Source organism: Dasypus novemcinctus, chromosome 1, assembly GCF_030445035.2.
Source record: "Dasypus novemcinctus isolate mDasNov1 chromosome 1, mDasNov1.1.hap2, whole genome shotgun sequence".
In the NCBI taxonomy this organism is placed as follows: Eukaryota; Metazoa; Chordata; class Mammalia; order Cingulata; family Dasypodidae; genus Dasypus; species Dasypus novemcinctus.
Window position 1 is genome coordinate 97,932,713 of NC_080673.1, and position 18,200 is coordinate 97,950,912.

Below are 18,200 nucleotides of genomic sequence, written 5' to 3' on the forward strand. Positions count from 1 at the left end.
TACTTAATGAACATTATTTTATTTTAATAACCCTATGTTTCAGTTAATTTGATAACCTGAATTATCACAGTTAGCTCATGTTGCTTTGGGATTTTATCAGTTTTCACTGGAAAATTTTAAGCTGCAGTATCATTAATACTACTAATATTCAAGAGTTTTTTTGAAATGTACATTTTTGGCCATCCTTTTAATCAGTTGCTTTATTGTTGAGGCAATTTATATAGGGAGTCTGGACAACTGTGTGCCTCTTTAGTAGTGGCGGGACAAGATCCAACAAGTTCTGACCCCCAAGGTGATATATGGTCTTGAGTGACACTATACAGAAATTGTGAAAGTAAACATTTCCACATTTAGTAATACTTTAATTATGTGCACTAATAGAAATTCAGTCTTTGTGTTACTGAAGCACCAAATACTTTTTAATTTGAAAAATTATATATATAGTTTATTTTAAATCAATAAGTATAAATAAGAAAGGAAAACAGAAGAAAAAGATCTTAAAATCTGCAGTAATCACACCCTCAGAAATAATTATGGGGAAGCAGATGTGGCTTAAGTGATTGAGCTCCCACCTAGCACATGAGAGGTCCTGGTTCACTTCCCAGTGCCTGATAAGAAGACGAGCAAGACAGCAAGCTGACATGACAGGCTGGCACAGTGAAAAGACACAAGATGATGCAACAGGAGACACAAAGAGGAAAACACAATGAGAGATACAACAAAGACACACAAAGGGAGCAGAGGGGACTCAAGTGATTAGGCACCTCCCTCCCATGTGGGAGATCCCAGGTTCCCTTCCCCATAGCACCTTAAAGGAAGACAAGCATACAACAGACACAAACACAAAAGAAATAATTCTGACCCTTTCGATATAATAAATCCACTCAGCTTCTCTCTCTCACTCTTCCTTTCCCTCTCTCCCTTCCTCCCTCATTTTCTCCCTTCATCCTTAATGTAATTATTAAAATTATTGAACATTGACCATACTTTCTTGAAACCTGAGCTGTTTTGTACTTAACTGTATATCACAAACATGTTCTTCTCAGTAAATATATTCCATGGCATCATTTCTAATGATTGTATAGTATTCCATAATCTGGCTGCACCATAATTACTTAACCTGCTGAAAATTGACTCCAATTTTTACTATAAAAATAATGCTTTATTGAACATCTTATTGCTAAATATTTTTACCCAATCGAATATTTTCTTACTCTTAAGAGTGGATTTGTTGAGTTAAAAAGTGTTTATAGTTGAAAAGTTTTTGGAATACATTGCCCCACTCCTGTGTTCTATCAAAGTGCATAAATTTGCCATTGCTCCTCACCTTCTTCAACACTCAGTATTAATAGTGTTTTACCTTTGCCAATTTGATAGATGAAAAGTAGGTTCTCTTTAAATGCAGTACTTTGATTACTAGTGATATTAAACAATGTTCATGCTTATAGGTCACTGGCACTTTGGATTTTTTTTTATAAATTAACTTTCTTGAAGTCTTCTGCCTATTTCCTATAGGTATGTTCATCTTCTGTTCTTTGTGGTTTTTTCAATATTTTGTATAAAGTTAAGAACATAACTCTATTTTATATATTAATTTTTCCACATTTGTAATTCATCTTATAACTTTCCCTCCCTCTTCCACTCCCTCTCCCTCATCTTTTCCCTTTCCTTCTCCCTCTCCCTGTCTCTCTTTCATCATTCAGAAGTCTTACATTTTTATATTGTCAAATCTGGTAATCATTTCCTTCATGATTGGCATCAACCATTCTTTGAAGAAGTATTTTTTAAGATCCTCTTCCATTGTGGCAGTTACTGTGTTCAGTACTGAGGATAAACAGTGCTGAACAACAATATTAGCGTTTATTGAGTAGTCACTTAGTACTTGCTGGGTCCCATAATGCTTCCACTCATTTAATAGTTGCATCACTGCTATGCTCATTTTACAGGAAAGGAGTCTGAGGCACAGAGAGTAAGTAGCTTGCTCAAAGTCATAGATCCTGTAAGTAGAGGAGTCAAGATGCAAACTGGCAGTCTGACTCCAGACCCATACTTTTAACTCATTTCTACACTGCCTTCCAGGGCAGCAGCAAATAAAACCAAGTGGCCCATGTTCACAAAGAGCATAGATTAAACAAGTAATAATAAGTGTCATGAATATTACAAAATCGAAGTACAGGGTGCTATGGGAACACATTACAGGAGACCAAATCTAATTTAAGGAGAACCAAAGAAAGTGAAAAATCAAGTAGCTTCTTGTTTAGAAAATCCTTTTCCACCCGATTATTATTATTATTTTTCCATGGGAAAATATGTATTTTTTACATATTTTACATACCTTATTAATCCAAATACACAGAGCAAAACTGAACATTTTTGTGACTCAGTTGGTATTTTATTATTATAATGATTATAATACATATGAATACATATAATGTACATATGAATACATATAATCATATGTAGCTGCATATGAGCTACAAATGCAGATAAATGAAATATATTGGGGACTCAACTGACCCTTAGATATTCCCTGCCTTAACCCTGAGATAATTTTTTATTATTGTTATTTAACAGTTCTTTTTGCTTTTAAATGTTTTGTTTCATTTGCACCCTTGTCATTGATGTGCTTGGTGCCAAAGGGGCTCCCTTGTCAGTCTTCACTCATTCTTCCACCTCACCTGGCATTTTGAATTGGATATGAAGGGGACATATTGTGGGCTTACTATTGCTTTGTTCCTGGCCTATTTATACAATTGAATTTCTGCGTTATGGATTATATTATTTAAGTGTGTATATTTCACTTATCAAATAGATACACATATGTTTTTACATATGTTATTATTAAAATGCTTACCTTGCTTTATGAACCACCTAGATTTTATTTTCTGATGTGTAGAATATATAAAAATATTTCTCAGTGAAATGTTTTCCTTAATGTGTGCCTTTATAGGTGATCTACTTAATACTCTCCTAAACTCTTTTTGGGAGGTAATCCTTGGTGTGCTGCTAGGAGTTGCTTTGGGAATTTTTGCTCAATATTTTCCAAGTAGAGATCAGGTAAATAGAAAATTTATCTATTTTGTGGAAGTGTAGTGCCTAAACATGTCTTTCAAAAATTTGAGGAGCAGGCGTGGTTCAAGTAGTTGAACGCCTGCCTCCCACATGGGAGGTCCCAGGTTCAATCCCCACCCCTGGTACCTCAAAAAAAATTTTTGAATCTTGAGAAGGTCCATGAAATATTAAATTCAATATTAAAAACTCTGTCCTCAACCAGCCTCCAATACCTACTTTGTGATCCTCACAGTTGCAGCTGATCCAGTTCAAAATAGATAATGTCAAATCTTGTATTCAACATGTAATGTAAATTAATTTCTAAATGTCTATCTAATTTTAGACAAAACTTGAATGGAAGAGAGCATTCCTTATTTTGGGGCTGTGTGTTTCCGCTGTCTTAGGCAGCCACCGTGCTGGTTTACATGGCGCTGGAGGATTATGCACACTATTGTTGACTTTCCTTGCAGGGCTAAAGTGGTCCAAAGAAAAGGTGAATGTTTTTACTATACCAATTCTTTAATAAAAACACAATAACTGGATTTTTTACATATATAATGGATAATTAGGAAAAGTCCTGTTCTAGTTGAAAGATGTTCCAGAATTTTTTGTGTCTGTGAGGAAGTATTTGAAACAGCAGAGTAAAATAAATGTATAGGGAAGCGGACTTGGCCCTGTGGATAGGGCGTCCATCTACCACATGGGAGGTCTACAGTTCAAACCCCGGGCCTCCTTGACCGGTGTGGAGCTGGTCCATGCGCAGTGCTGATGCGCGCAAGGAGTGCCCTGCCCCGCAGGGGTGTCCCCCACGTAGGGGAGCCCCACACGCAAGGAGTGCACCCCCCTAAGGAGAGCCTCCCAGCGCAAAAGGAAGTATAGCCCGCCCAGGAATGGCGCCACCCACACAGAACTGACACAACAAGATGATGCAACAAAAAGAGACACAGATTCCCATGCCGCTGACGACAACAGAAGCAGACAAAAGAACATGCAGCAAATGGACACAGAGAACAGACAACTGGGGCGGCGGGGGGCAGGGGGGACGGGGGAAGGGGAGAGAAACAAAAAAATAAATCTTTAAAAAAAATTGAAAATAAATGAATCAGTCTTTAAAAAATAAAATAAAATAAAATGTATAGGAAAAGCACCTGGAGATACAGCAGAATGCAATCAGAAGTTGTTATCATATCAGGTTTCTTTCTTTTATTTTCCCAAATTTAATATTATATTACTTATTAAATTCATTATTTTATTCATTAAAATTGTAGTTATATCATTAATATATGAAAACATGCTCATTAAACAAAGACTTATTTAGGAATGTTTACAGCAGCATTATTCATAATTGCCAAAAAGGTGGAAACAATCCAAATATCCATCAATTGATGAATTGATAAACAAATGTAGTATATCTATTTAATGGGATATTATTCAACCATAAAGAGGAACTAAGTACTGATGCATGCTATAACTTGGATGAACTTTGAAAACCTTATGCTAAGTGAAAGAAGCCAGTCACAAAAGACTGCATATTGTATGGTTCCATTCATGTGAAAGTCCTGAATAAGCTAGAGAGACAGAAAGTAAGGGGGTGGGAATGTCAGGTTAGGAAGCAATAGCTAAAGGGTACAAGGTTTCTTTTTGAGCTAATGAAAATGTTCCAAAATTGGTTGCATGTATCTGCAAATATACTAAAAACCATTGAATTGTACACTAGATTGGTGTGTTATATGGTTGTGAATTATATCTCAATAAAACTGCTAAATTAAAAAAAGATTAAAACAATACAGAAGGGCCACATGTAGAATAAAATGTAGATGATTCTTTTATCTGCCACTGCTTCCAAATATCAACCCTCCTGACCCGGAATTAATTGTTTCTTCTAACTAGTCCTCTATTTTCAGACACTTAGATGTTTCCATTTTTTGTTATTACAAATAATGCTGCCCTGAACAGTTTTGTTCATGTATCATTTTTGCATATGTTCAATTACTTCTGGAGGGATAGATTCCTACAAATTGAATTACTAGGTTTTAAGAGAGGGCACCTATTTTCATGGTTACTGCCAAATTATCTCTTCAAAATATACACTCCTAGCAATGTGTAATAGAGTGCCTAATACCCTAAACTGTAACCAACAATAACACTGGATAGTATCACTATTTCTTTTCTTTTTCTTTCTTTCTTTTTTTTTTTTTACAACCTGATGGGTAAGAATCTATATGGCATTGTTATTCTTTATTTACATTTCTCTGATGACCAGAGGAGTTAAGTTTTTTAAAAAAAAATTTTTAATTACTTATCCATATTATTTGCCCATGATTTGTCTTTTGATTCTAATATATAATGATTCCCTGTATGTTAGCACTACTAATCCTTTGGTTATATATACATACATAAAATTATATATATAATTTTTCTTATCTTCAACTTTGTTCATGTATTGGAGGTAAAATTAGCTAGAGTCAAATACATCAAATTTTCCTTTTTGAAGGATTCTTTGTCTTGTTTAAGAATGGCTTCCTCTAATACTTTGGTAGTTTGGGTTTGTTTTGCTTTGTTTTTGCATCTAGTTCTTTGATCCATCTGGAATTTATTTTTGTGAATGCTCTGAGGTAAAGGTATATATCATAGATACATATATATTATACATGTATGTAAGTTGCATAGTCAATTTTGCAAAGCTATTTATCGACTAATCCATTAATTATTCATTGATTTTAAATGCCTATTTTATCATGAACTAGTTCTCACACATACCTAGATTCATTTCTGTAATATATTATATCCTACTTATCTATTCCAATGCCAATACCACTCTATTTCAAAACACTAAATTTTTATTTTTCAAAATCTAATATAGACATTTTCCCCTCACTTTGCTTATTTTCAAATATTCATTGGCTGTTCCTGTCCATATTTCCTTGTAAATAAATTTTAAAATCATAATTAGAAAGGAAATTAGATGGTGAATTATGAATAAAATACAATTAGATTAAAACTACTAAAATTACTTTTATGTGATAAAGAAAATAAAACACAATTTTTAAAAAGTTTTAAAGATTAAAAGTAAAAAATAGAATAATACGCTATAAAAAATAAAGTAATATTATTTTTCCTTTGTTTTATTTTTTCCTTTTTTTATTTTTCCCCTTACTGTTATAAATGGCAATCAGTAAGTCTGGTCATTAGACAATAGATTTGAAAACATTCTATGTCCCAATCAAGGGACATCGATATATGTATCTTCTGTAAAAAAAAAACTAAAAAAAAAGATAAACCATCCAAATTCCTGGAGAAGGGCATCTGGACCTATGGTGTATGTATAGGAAGGAATTGTGATGATAACCAGAATTCTGTTATGTCAGTAGGGGCAAATTGGGGAAGTGGGACTGGGAAGGATTAATTCCCAGAAAGGGACCAGGGCAGTCAATCAATTAGGGGTCTCGTATTCCTTTGTTGTTTGATTTTAAGGAAAAGGTAACTTAGAAGTTCTCAATATGCGATGTTTGGAAGCACCCTAACAGACAACCAGAATTTTTTTTTCTAGCAGTCAATAACATATCAGAATTTACTTTCAATCCCCTTCTGAGAGCCAAGAAGTTTACATGCGCTGGATATGTTATAAGGCATGATGTAGTTCTAAGTCCATTTCAAGTTTACCTTACAGACAAAAGCTCGAACTCTAACTGACCTATCAGAGCCTGTCTGGAATTCCAAAGCCACACATTTGTTCTGTGACAAAATTATCAAATAATATTGTTTATTTTATAACTTTGTGGGTTTCTTTTAGTCAAATTCTACCTCAATGTTTATTAATAAAATAGTCTACTCAATTAATTTTTACTAATTAGGCTTTAACATTTCTTCTAAAAATAAAATACCAAGTTTATTAAATAAGACTTTAAATATCTGAAAGGCAATTGCTTTTATGTGTCTCAATAACTGTATTTCTTTTTCCTGTAGATTAGAGTCCAAAAAATTATTGCAGGTACATGGAAAGTTTTTCAACCCCTTCTTTTTGGCTTGGTTGGAGCAGAGGTATCTGTTTTATCTCTTAGAGAAAATTCTATTGGTAAGAATAATTAGGGGCACAAAAAATATAATATTTGTAAATCTTTTAGAAAACTACAAATATTCTGTACTTATTTACAATATATCTTTTAAGGGCTGCAAAAATCTTCTTCAGCAACTCATTGATAGAGTAATATATATTTGCTCTTCCTATCTCTTATGTGTTCATTACCCAAGAGTGTCCTAAATATCTTACTTGAGTAGCTGAGGAAATGAATACTTCTTCTCTGAGCTCAGTTATTAGATTGTCTCAAAAACTTTTGAATATTTTAATTTATAATAAAAACTCCATCAATTAGCCCAAAATTAAATAAATGTCATCTGCCTTATTTTTCATCATACCTCTCTTGCACATTACATAGAAGCCTCAATCACATTGGTGTTTTTATAATAATTTTTTACTTAAAAATAAAGATACAAAGAGGCAATAACCTTAAATATTTTCAAAAGTTTTACAAACCATATCTCTTTACCTAAAGAAAACTTTAAGAACTACTTTTTCTCAAGTATTCTGCATTTATGTTTCTTTTTGTCTGTTATAGGCACTTGTGTTGCTACTGTGAGTTTAGCATTATTGGTACGAATTTGTGCCACGTTTTTCTTGATGTCTTTTGCTGGTTTTAGTTTTAAGGAGAAAATATTTATTGCTTTATCATGGATGCCCAAAGCTACAGTCCAGGTAAATATGTATTAAGTTACTCCAATTTAGTTTTGATGATTTTTAAACATTCTAAATGAAAATGTTAATCCAAGCACAAAAGGTCGGCTATTAGCTTTACTTTTAAAATGTTTAGTTGAGCATAACTATTCATTAAAATTAATGTACTTTTTGAAAATCAAGTTTTAAAAGGAATTCTTCTGAAATTGAAAAATGTACATTTAGTGACAAATAGTTACTAAACTATTATTTTTTCTATTTTTGTAAACTAAAATATGAAATAAGTATACATGTGAAAATTGGAATTCTTATAGTTTACTGAATATTGCAGAAGTAAATGTTGTGATTTTAAAGTAGAGACAATGATTTTATATGTATATGTATGTATTATTAGAGAAGCTGTAGGTTTACAGAAAAATCATGCATGAAATACAAAGTTGACATAAACCTCCCTATTATTAACACCTTGTATTAGTGTGGTACACTTATTCCAATTCATGAAAGAATAATGATTTTTTTAAAAGTCTGTCTTTCCTACTCCTATCACCTACTTCACCACACATATATGCACATATTCTTTGTGTTTAAAAATATCAAAATAGTTGTAACTTTAACTCTAGGCATCTCCAGGAGCATACTAACAAGGCTCTGGCTGATGTGGTATCTGCATATCTCCCAGTCTTCACTACCAGTACTTATCTCCACAAGGGTGCCATGCTTCCTCTGCCAGGACACCTGCTTTATACCCTCTTCAAATCTCTGTTCAAATGGGAATCACATTCTCCTGTTACATGCTCACAGAACACCTATTTCTCTTTTTGCACACTTAGAGTTTTAAAATATAAATTATTTGTATGACTACTCAGTTAATAGCTGATTGCCTTCACTAGACAATATGGGAAAGACAGGGATTTGTGCTATTTTTTTTTTCATTATTGTTTCCCCAGCACTTAACAACAGTGCCTGGCACACAAGAGGTATTCAATAAATATGTGTCATGTGCCTACAAGAATAAATGAACAAATGAATAGGAAAGCTTGTAGTTTTGCCCTGTTGATTCAATGGTACTATCCACTTAATAAAAGGTATTACTACTTATTATTAGATGGTTTAACCTAGCAGTATAATGTCTTGACTTCTTGAGATTTTCTCCATTCTTAACCCAAAACAAGCTTGTTAGTTTCCATGCAATAAAATTCTCTGTGCAACATGAATAGAAAAGCAGGTGATGGGCCAGAATGCCTGAGTTTGCTAGTCTTCTAATGTTAGGCAAGTTAACTTCCTAATCCCTCGATGCCTCAGTCTCCTCATCTTTACAGTAAGGGCTATGATTCTCTCTGCTTCATAGCAGTGTTGTGAATGTTAAATGAGATGATCCACGTGAAGAGATTTGTATTGTAAATGTCATATGGTGGTGCTGAGTTAACCATGTTGTTGCTGCTGTTGTTTTTTTCATCTTACCTTAGTGTAATATAATTATTATACGCAACTTTGCTATTTTTAATCTCTGCTGTAGGGAATAATAAACCCATGAAAGGAGTATCTATCCATCTCTTTAGTCTCTCCATCCTACAGTACACTTGCAAATTTGTTTTTACATTATTTTCATCAAGCAGGGGGGGAAAAAGGCAGGAATGAAGGAGCGTGGCCACTCAAATCCTGTGGTATTAATCTGCCTCCTGCTATCTCCTTGATCCAGGCAAAAAGATTATCAAGGTCATTCTAGGGGACTGGCAAGACATAAAATTAGTTATTTTTGCAAGTAGAGAGTCACATTAATAATGATAATAATGTTACAAATGAATTGACTCAAATAATTTTAAATTTCAAATCTTGTCAAGATTTTTCACATTTATCCTCTTCCTTCTTTCTCTTCTCCTCTAATAGAATTGACTATGCTTTACTCCTTTCTCTTATTCCCCTATATAGAAACATCACTGAAAATTAGAGTGGAAAATGGGGGAAAAAGTAAAAGGAAAATTAAAGAATTTAGTTTCCAAATGTAAGATCAGCTTGCTAAAAACCATTTATCATCTAGCACTGGTACCCACATAACAGGGCTGTCATGAGGATTAAATGAATTAATAAGTGTAAAATTTTAAAAATGGTATCTGTTGCATGACAAATGCTATATAACAGTATAAATATTATTACTATTAATTTCACCACTATCATCATCATCTACTAAAAGCCAATTATTTTTGGCAGTGCTTTTATGCTTGAATCCTCTTCTAAACTGTAAGATTTTTCATGTGTTTTGTTTTTTTTTAGGAGGTTCCGGGGATCAGACCCGGAACCTCGTGTATGGGAAGCAGGTTCTCAACCATTTACACTACATTCACTCCCTGTAAGATTCTTTAGAGTTGGTTTTCTGTCTGATTTATCTTTTTCTTTCCAGCATCTAGCATATTGGCTTGTGTTCAATAAACAAAAAGTTACCATATAAAAACTTTTAATAACTGATTTGGGATTTGGAAACTGATCTTAAATTGAGGGGTTCTTTTGCCATAATTGTTCCATATAAGAGATAATTTCTCTACCATTATGCTGTTACTTTGCAACTCCATAGAAAATAAATGATATATTTGTATTTAGTCTCTGAAAATGTTAAGGCAATTTCATGCGAGATTAGAAGCAAAGAAAAAGAGCAAGAAATTTGCTTTATGTTATTAAAAAGAAATATGCTAGAAGATACCTGAGGGAAAAAAATTTTTGTGACCAGTAGGGTTGTGTTTAGAAAAAAAAAAGAAACATCATTCTAAAACAAAAAAGAATTCAAATAAATTTGTCCCCTCACAGGCAGGGGATAGAGAGTGGAAAACAAAAACTTTCTATTATCTGAATATCTACTATCAGGTGTTCTTTGCACTTCCATACTTAATTCTTAAAACCATCCTGTGAGGTAAGTATTGTGCTATTCATTTTATAAGTAATTAGAAATTCAAAGAGCTTGAGTCATTTTTACAAGATCACTCACCTGGTTGCAGTAAAAACAAAATGCAAACCCAGTTTGCTAGATTCCAAACCTCTATGACTTCTATATCATGCTGCCTCCTAAGTAGGAAGAACAAGAAGAGCAACAAATCCCAGAGAATCATAAGAGACCTTAGTTTTTTGTATTGTCTTTTTTTTTTGCCAAGAACCCACTGACACATGGTGAAGGCAACTAAGCAAACCCTTGGTTTTGTTAGTACAGCTGAGATGTGAAGGTAATGTGAACACTCCAAAAATATATCGAGGAAACTGAGAGGACAAGAGTACAAACTCAGCCCAAAAATGCCTGTACTGTGATGTTACTATTCCTCTTTTCCTCCAAATGTATTTTCTAGGAAGAGTACAGAACTGATGAGTTGTTCATGAAAATTACTCAGTACCTTTATATTACAGTGTAGTATTAGGTTTGATTTGTTTATTTTGTTTGTTTGTTTTAACAAAGCCATTTACTTTTTATTATATGTTAACTCTGTTTAACATTTCTCGTTATGCCCATCGTTTTCCCCCTACCAGGCTGTGTTAGGTCCTCTGGCTCTAGAAACAGCAAGAGTCGTCGCACCCCATTTGGAAGACGCTTCAAGGGATGTGATGACAACAGCATTTTTAGCCATTTTGATCACAGCTCCAAATGGAGCTCTCATTATTGGACTTCTGGGACCCAAAATACTTACACGTGCTGATCCAAGACTGTATAAAAGTTCCATTGATTTAGCAATAGCACATTAAAACATATATTTGTCATCACCTGCCTGTTTCTTTTAATAATTATCTTATATGAGAGAAAAATCAAGTACAAATATTTGGAGTTTACACACAGAATTCAGGATTTACTAAATAATTGATCTTATAACATGTAAAACTATGATTTTTTATTCCAAAGTTAATTTAATAAAAACACTATTAAATGGAATGTCCTCTTAAAATTCACATAACTCGAGAACAAATAAATCTGTAATTACTCTAGAATAGTTTACAGTGATCCATCAGGCTGAATTTAATATCATAGCACATAAGCATAATGAAAAATTAAATGACAAAGAAAAATCCTCTCAATATTGAATTTAGTAAGGTACTCTAAGTTTCCAAATGCAAGAAGTGGTACTCCCACCACTTTAGTAATTCAGTTAAAAAGATCACCAGGAAAAAACAAAAACAAAAGTAAATAAAATAAAGCCCATCAACTTTGAGTGGATCAAATAGCTTTTAAATACTAGTTTCTATGATTACGTGAACAAGTTAACTAAAGAACTAGTGCTTTAACACTCTGTAATACACTTTAAATGATAGTCTGGTTTAGCTGGTTGGGGATGAAACACTATCTGTAATATTTATTTGCAGATATGAAATTAAATCACAAATAGAAATGAACAAACTATGTGTTTTAGTTTCCCAACTGCTAAAACAAATGGCATAAAACAAGAATATATTGGTTTATAGTTTTGACACTAGGAGAAGTCCAAAACTGAGGCTTCAGCAAAGCTATGCCTTCTCCCTGAAGACTGGCATTCTGGGGCTGACTGACAGCATCTCTGGGTCCTTGGTTTTTCCATCACATGGCAGTGCACATGGGGCATCTTCCTCATCCAGGATCTATTAATTTCTAGCTTCTGGCTATTCCTGATGATTTCTCTCTCTGTCTCTCACTCTATTTATAAAAGACTCTCTAAATTTGGATTAAAACCCAATCTGGGGAGGTGGATTTGGCTCAACCAAATTTGCCTACCACGTGGAGGGTCCAGGGTTCAAACCCAGGGCCTCCTGACCCGTGTGGTGAACTGGCCCACATGCAGTGCTGTCTCATGCAAGGAGTGCCATGCCATGCAAGGGTGTCCCCTGCGTAGGGGAGCCCCACGCGCAAGGAGTGCACCCCGCAAGGAGAGACGCCCCGCGTGAAAAAAGCGCAGCCTGCCCAGGAGTGGTGCCACACACAGAGAGCTGATGCAGAAGGATGACACAACAAAAAGAGACACAGATTCCCGGTGCCACTGACAAAGAATGCAAGTGGACAAAGAAGAAAACACAGCGAATAGAGAACAGACAACAGGGGCAGGGAGGAAAAGGGGAGAGAAATAAAAAATAAATCTTTTTAAAAAAACAATCTGACACAGCTAGGCCACACCTTAAATGAAACAGCCTTTTGAAGAGGATTTAATTATAATGGGTTCACACCCACAGGAATGAATTAAAATTAAGAACATGTTCTGGGGGACATAACTCCAAGCCACCACACTGTTTTTATCAATTAGTGTGAAAAAGCATAGGCATTAAAGGCAACTTGTAGAAAAGAAAGATTAAAAGTCTGATATCTATATTAGATTTCTTTTCCTTAGTAATATAGAATTACTTTTCTATTCTGGCAGATAAAATCGGCAGTAGAATCCATCAAAAGCAAAATACAGTTGCATTTTATTTCAAGATTCTTTATTTTAAAGTTAAAAGGGTCATGTAGACATTTCTCAAATGGCCTTTGTGAAAAGCCTTTTAGACATTATTCAGATTTTTTGGCAAAAAACAAATACCAGATTGAAAATTACTTTGGTTTTCCTCTTCCCCCACGTACACAAAGTATTCAAATGGTAGCACAGATATGAAATTTAAACATTAATTTGCAAAGTGAAGCAGCTAATTTGATTTAAGAAATCCAAATTACATTATTTATCCCTATGAAGATTGAGGCCTTTCCCAAAATATATCGCTAAAAGAGCCAAAAGTTCAAACTTACCCAGATAACTCTGGGAGGAAATAAAATAGCTACTATTCTAGTGCCATTTTGTTCTGTACTTTTAAAAGTTAAATAGACCTAATGCCTTGTTTTCAGGTATTTTAATTCCACTACTCAAATTCCAAAAATTTAAACTGCCCCAGTGTATTGAATAATGATTAATTCATGAGGCCATATCAATTTCTTTAAAAAATTAAGAAATTTTTAAGATTCATAGAATATTCACAAAAGAATTAGATTTTAACATACAAAATTAACCTTAATAAAAGATAAGGATATATATAATCAATCATTTTCAGAATGGGGACCTGTGTTTAAGAGAAAAAACTCAATATTATACTATTCTTTTTATGTTTTATTTATAGAGTTTTATTTGTGTTAAATTTAATGTTTTATATGTTCCTTATACCAAGATGGTCTACTTTTTGTGGTAGTACTGGAGGTGTCTATTTAATTTTAAATATTCTATTTATAAAAACTTTTAAAAATTATTTTTTAAATGTCATTTAAGGATTAAAACCAGTTAATCATGAGTACTATATGCAAGCGTTAACAGTATTTTAACAACCACAAGAATAATGTTTCTTGGGAAACGGGCTTGGCCCAGGGGTTAGGGCGTCCGTCTACCACATGGGAGGTCCGCGGTTCAAATCCCAGGCCTCCTTGACCCATGTGCAGCTGGCCCATGCAAAATGCTGATGGGCGCAAGGAGTGCCCTGCCATGCAGGGGTGTCCCCGGCATAGGGGAGCCCCACGCGCAAGGAGTGCGCCCCATAAGGAGAGCCGCCCAGCACGAAAAAAAGTGCAGCCTGCCCAGGAATGGCGTGCACACACGGAGAGCTGACACAACAAGATGACGCAACAAAAAGAAACACAGATTCCCGTGCCGCTGACAACAACAGAAGGGGACAACGAAACAAGATGCAGCAAATAGACACAGAGAACACACAACCGGTGGGGGAGGGGAGAAATAAATAAATCTTTTTTTAAAAAATCAATAATTTAAAAAGATGTTTCTTATAAATATATCAAGTGTGTCTTTGTTTACCCATTAAACTTGGTGTACTATCTCTAATGGCTTCATCTTTTCCCTTTTAATTTTAATTAGAAAACTTGTAGGTTTACAGAAAAATCATGCAGGAAATAGTCCCCATATGTCCCGCTATTATTAACACCCTGCATTAGTGTGGTATATTTGTTAGAATTTATTAAAATATTTTATAATTGTACTATTAACTGTAGTACATGGTACATTAGGATTCTCTGTTCATGTTCTACAGTCCAATGATTTTTGCTGTGCTTTCTTTTTATTCTAGTAACATATACATGACCTAAAAATTTCCCCATTCAACCACGTTCAAATATGTAATTCAGTGCTGGTAATTACATTCACAATATTACAGTTACCACCATCCATTACCCAGATTTGCCATACCCCCAAATGGAAACTGTTCAATTTAAGTATTAATACCCTACCTTGTTTTGTATTAATACTGCCTACCTTGTTTTGGTAATTCTTGTTTCTGACTATGAATTTACTTATTCTAATTATTTCATAATGTTGAGATTGTACAATATTTGTCCTTTTGTGTCTGCTTTTTTCACTCAACATGATGTCTTCAAGGTTCATCCATGTTGCTGCATGTATCATGCCTTTTTGGCTGAGTAGTATTCCATTTTATGTATAAGCCACATTTTGTTTCTTCATTCATAGGTTGATGGGCACTTGGGTTGCTTCTATCTTGTAGCAGTTTTTAATAATACCACTATAAACATTCATGTGCAAATATTTGTTCAAATCCCTGTGTTCAATTCTTTGGGGTATATAGATAGAAGTGGAATTGCCAGTCATATGTTAATTCTATACTAACCTTTCAAAGAACTGCCAGACTCTTCCACAGCAGTTACAACATTGTGACTCACTGTGAGACAGACCTGAGTTAAAACTCCATTGATCACCTGACCTCCATAAGCCGCTTCTCTGACTGGTGGACCAAAGTGAGGTCTTGGGTCTCCTTGAATTAATTTCACTTCCAAGCCAGTGTATAATAATCCCCAAAATGTCTGATCATTTTCTTTTTTTTTTTTTTTACAGTGTAAAAAGTATTTTTACCATGTGTAGCAAATTAAGTTAATAAATCTTTTATTTACAGAATTCAACATGTGGTCATTCTACTGCTTAATTATCAAAACCAACTTAATTCCTCTGAAGCTTGAAACAAGATCTTCAAGATAGCCTCTTGAAAGAATCCAAAACTGTTTCCAGTCAGCCTTGTCATAATTCTTTTAGATGGGCTTCTTTTCATCTCCACTTGTGTGTGGACAAACTGATGTATGCTTTATTCAGAAATACCCCACCTATTTACTTAGAAATATAAATTGGTGGATCTGCATGGTTCAAAATTTCGGACAACCCAGAAAAACTCATCATGACTTTATCTTATTCACTCCTGTTACCACACCCAAGATGAGTAGACCTGTGGGATATGCCAGCACCTACAGGATTTTTTAAAAATTAACTATTAGATCTTTCATACTTTTAGCAATGATCTGTCTTGTAGTTCCTTCTCACAGATCTAACAAATAGTTCTGTGAGTAAAGCTGAACCACAACATTCCTCTGTGAGGCGTTTCCAACGATGTGGGTCTACAGAGACCCCATCGGGATAGACCTCAGCTGATCATTTTCTATTCATCAATGTACGGCTAGCTACTCTGATAAAAGGTCATAGGTTTCTGTGGGGAAGGCTGGGAGGAGGATTAGCAGTATAAATTTTTGGCACCATAGCAGGGTGCCTTGAGGCATACTTGGTGTAAATTATCTCAAGTCTGGGAATTGCTTAGGGGATGTGGCTTTATTTTTGTAATTCGATTAGACTTTGTTCACTTGACCATGAACTCTTCTGCTTATATAGATCAAGTAAGAATTTTGTAGATTGCCCATCTCTTTTACTTCTAGGTAGCCCATGATCTACTAGCCAATGCAGTAGGTCTCTGCAAGTCACACCCACCTTGTTTCTGGTGATTAAGTGCTGCCACTTGGCTTCTGCCAACCTGAGATCCAGTCATTCCCATTGTGTTTTAGGGTCTGAATTCAGTGACAATAGTTCCCACAGTAATTTTTTTTCCCTGTCTGGTTGTGTCATTGTATTTGTGTGTGTGTGTGCATGCGCGCGTTGCTTCATTGTGCGGGGGGGGGGGGGGGGGGGGGGGGATGCACCTCACCATGCAGGTCTGGGCCACCTTTTTTTTTTTTTACCAGGAGGTCCTGGGGATCAAACCCAGGTTGTTCATATGGTAAATCGGAGCTCAATTGCTTCAGTCACAGCCACTTTCCCCAACAGTAATGCTAATATCTGACATACACAGAAAAGCAACCACAGAGCTCTTCAGGCATGATGGACTTGGCCTCACAGTTTATTCCTCACAGTCCTGGTGAAAGGTGTGTCCTCTGGACATTCCTGGAGTGGATGAGCTGACTTTATATAAGAAATATACTCAAGCTTTCCAATCTCTCAAAGCCTTTAGGTCCTTTCATCTACATTATACCAGGGCAGTTCTGGTATTTTAACCCCAGGCAATGTAGGCCACCTTTTGTCCATGTCTCAGTCACCCACCTGAACAAACAGTTGGTTGTCCTAATCCCCCCTCCCCCCGAGTAACATTATTGAATCCAGAATCTCTGCTTAGTGGGCCCAGATCAATAAATTCAGGTGGATCCAACTTTATGTTCCTTCCGTCATTATCCCACACCCCTAATATCCATCCCCACACATATTCCCCTGATTTTTGTCTATATAAATTGGAAAAATCATGCAGTTCTTTTGGAGTGTAGGGAACCTCCTCCTGGGTCATGCTACTTATCTTACCTTTTGGGACTTATTGGAACTTCAGTCTACTGATAGGCCTGAAAGAAAAAGGTAGTGGAGGTGCTCACCAGAAGAATTAGAATTATGTGACAAGCCAAAACCCCAGGACATTCTATTGAAGTTTTATCTGGTGAAACAGGATTAATCTCTTCAGACAGAGGAATGAGGGCAGTTTCCTCAAGGGAGGTGGTTACAGGTTTATCAGGCACAGCAGGGTTAATCTCTTCAGGTGAAAGTTGATGGCAGATTCCTCTGGGCAGACTAGAGGTTGGGAAGTTGGTTCCTCAGGACAGGTCATCACAGATTTATTTGGGAAAGACTTAGTAGAATCTAGGGTTTCAATGTCCCCACCACCATCATTAACAACCTATATGTCTCCATTCCAATTTTCAGTATCCCATTCTTCCAATCAATGCCCTCACTTTAACAGCAGACACCTTTCAAGGCTGGGAATTCAGTTTATATTGTAATTCACCCTCTCGTACAATGAGACTCTTGGTCTGGTTTTCAGAAATATCAAATCTATAGCTACATGAGTAATATTTTTTTCAGGGCACACATAGAAACTTTCAAGTCCTTCATGCAGTACTTAAGTTGAGAATTTGAAGTCTTGAGCGCATTCCTTTCTTTTATAACTGTATCCAGTATATTTAGGAGCAACCAGCAAACATCGTTATAACTTTTAACTTCACAATGCCTCTCATAAGCATTTGAGTAACCTTACCCAGTGCTAATATTTCATGTATCTCTATTGCCAAATCATTTCATGGACTATCAGTGCCATCTTGATTGTTGGACAGAGTAATTGGGCATTTTGAATCTAACAGAGTAGA

At 35.1% G+C, this 18,200-nt stretch overlaps 1 protein-coding gene and 1 non-coding gene across 5 annotated transcripts in view; one reads left to right on the plus strand and one right to left on the minus strand.

The window, feature by feature from the left end:
• The window catches only part of LOC101437745 (sodium/hydrogen exchanger 9B1), a 70,491-nt gene extending 58,970 nt beyond the window's left edge, over nucleotides 1-11,521 (plus strand). For 3 of the 4 annotated variants that reach the window (XM_071215289.1, XM_071215293.1, XM_058294731.1), the window contains 5 exons: nucleotides 2,951-3,057; nucleotides 3,395-3,544; nucleotides 7,018-7,126; nucleotides 7,668-7,804; nucleotides 11,291-11,521. In XM_071215289.1, coding sequence (XP_071071390.1) covers nucleotides 2,951-3,057; nucleotides 3,395-3,544; nucleotides 7,018-7,126; nucleotides 7,668-7,804; nucleotides 11,291-11,503 — 716 coding nt within the window. In that variant the 3' untranslated portion in view covers nucleotides 11,504-11,521. The remainder of the gene's footprint in view (nucleotides 1-2,950; nucleotides 3,058-3,394; nucleotides 3,545-7,017; nucleotides 7,127-7,667; nucleotides 7,805-11,290) is intronic. The other variant, XM_071215295.1, reaches the window with a different exon arrangement.
• A 4,526-nt stretch (nucleotides 11,522-16,047) lies between these two features.
• LOC111765686 (small nucleolar RNA SNORA18) lies at nucleotides 16,048-16,176 on the minus strand. The gene has a single exon (XR_002797966.1). It is a non-coding gene; the product is annotated as a small nucleolar RNA SNORA18 (small nucleolar RNA).
• Nucleotides 16,177-18,200: the final 2,024 nt, after the last annotated feature.